Source organism: Eimeria mitis, genomic scaffold, assembly GCF_000499745.2.
Source record: "Eimeria mitis Houghton genomic scaffold, Emh_scaff1400, whole genome shotgun sequence".
NCBI lineage: Eukaryota > Apicomplexa > Conoidasida > Eucoccidiorida > Eimeriidae > Eimeria > Eimeria mitis.
In genome coordinates, this window is record NW_013569070.1 from 5,879 (window position 1) to 7,031 (window position 1,153).

The 1,153-nt window shown below is 58.6% G+C and overlaps 1 protein-coding gene across 1 annotated transcript in view; it reads left to right on the forward strand.

Annotated features, from left to right (window-relative positions):
- EMH_0036170 (subtilase family serine protease, putative) overlaps positions 1 to 1,153 on the forward strand; it is a gene marked incomplete at both ends in the record, with an annotated part of 3,310 nt that overhangs the window by 1,901 nt on the left and 256 nt on the right. The window contains one exon of the mRNA XM_013495061.1: positions 1 to 1,072. Coding sequence (XP_013350515.1) covers positions 1 to 1,072 — 1,072 coding nt within the window. The remainder of the gene's footprint in view (positions 1,073 to 1,153) is intronic.

Genomic DNA, 1,153 nt, shown 5'->3' on the forward strand with positions numbered 1-1,153 from the left:
GATTCGAGCCAGAAGGCTGCAGATGCTAGAGGAAGCAGCAAAGGTAACGGGGGCCGTAATAAAAGAAGTGAGGTCCATATACACCCGAAAAATATCAGCAGCACAGCCTGCTGCTGCTGCTGCTTCTGCTGCTGCTGCTGCTGCTGCTGCTGCTGCTGCTGCTGCTCCCTCTCGCCGGGTGCAGAAGCTGAAGCTGACGGAGACAGCAAAGGAGACAAAAGGAGACACCTCAGCAGCAACGGAGACAGCAGCAACATCTTCTCTTTTGTATGAATCCCCTGAGCTCTGTGGGGTGGACCTTCTAACCCTAGACTACCCCGAAGCAGCAGCAGCAAACAGCAGCAGCAGCAGCAGCAGCAGCAGCAGCAGCAGCAAGAGGAGGAGAATAGTGAAAGAGGATTTGTTGCATCTGCAGCAGTTCCTGCAGCAGCTAGCTGCAGCAAAAGGAGACACCAGAGACAGACGCATTTTGTTTGTCTCCCCCGACGCCCCCATCAGAGCGCAGCGTAAACCCCAGCTGCTGCAGCACCAGCAGCAGCAGCAGCAGCAACAGCAGCAGCAGCAACAGCAGCAGGAGGAGGAGCAGCAGCAGCAGCAACCGCAACGAAAACCTGCAGCAGCAGCAACCGCTGCAGCAGTGCCACCAGCACCAGCAGCACCAGCAGCAGCATCAGCAGCAGGAGAAGCAGCAGAAGCAGCAGCAGCAGCAGCAGCAGCAGCAGCAGCAGCAGGAGAGTCTGGTGCTGGTGTCTCCTTTGGATTGAGTGTCCCTCGTCGTCTGCAGAATAAGTCGATCGAGCTGTCTCCTTTTGAGTCCCCTGCAGCAGCAGCAGCAGCAGCAGCAGCAGCAGCAGCAGGAACAGCAACAGCAGCAGCAGCAGAAGCATCAGCATCCGGAGCACCGAACGACCCTCTGTTTAGTTTACAGTGGGCATTGGGGGCCCCCCTGCCTCAGGGGGGCCCCCAAGCTGCTGCTGCATGCGAAGAGGGTACTGCAGCAGCAATCCTGGGATCGAGTTGGGGATCGCCTTGGCTCATAAGGAACGACCTGCTGCGCTCTCAGCTGCTGAAGGTCAGAGACCTATGCTACGGTACAGCCAGAGACAGCAGCAGCAGCAGCAGCAGCAGCAGCAGCAGCAGGGGGGGGGCGGGT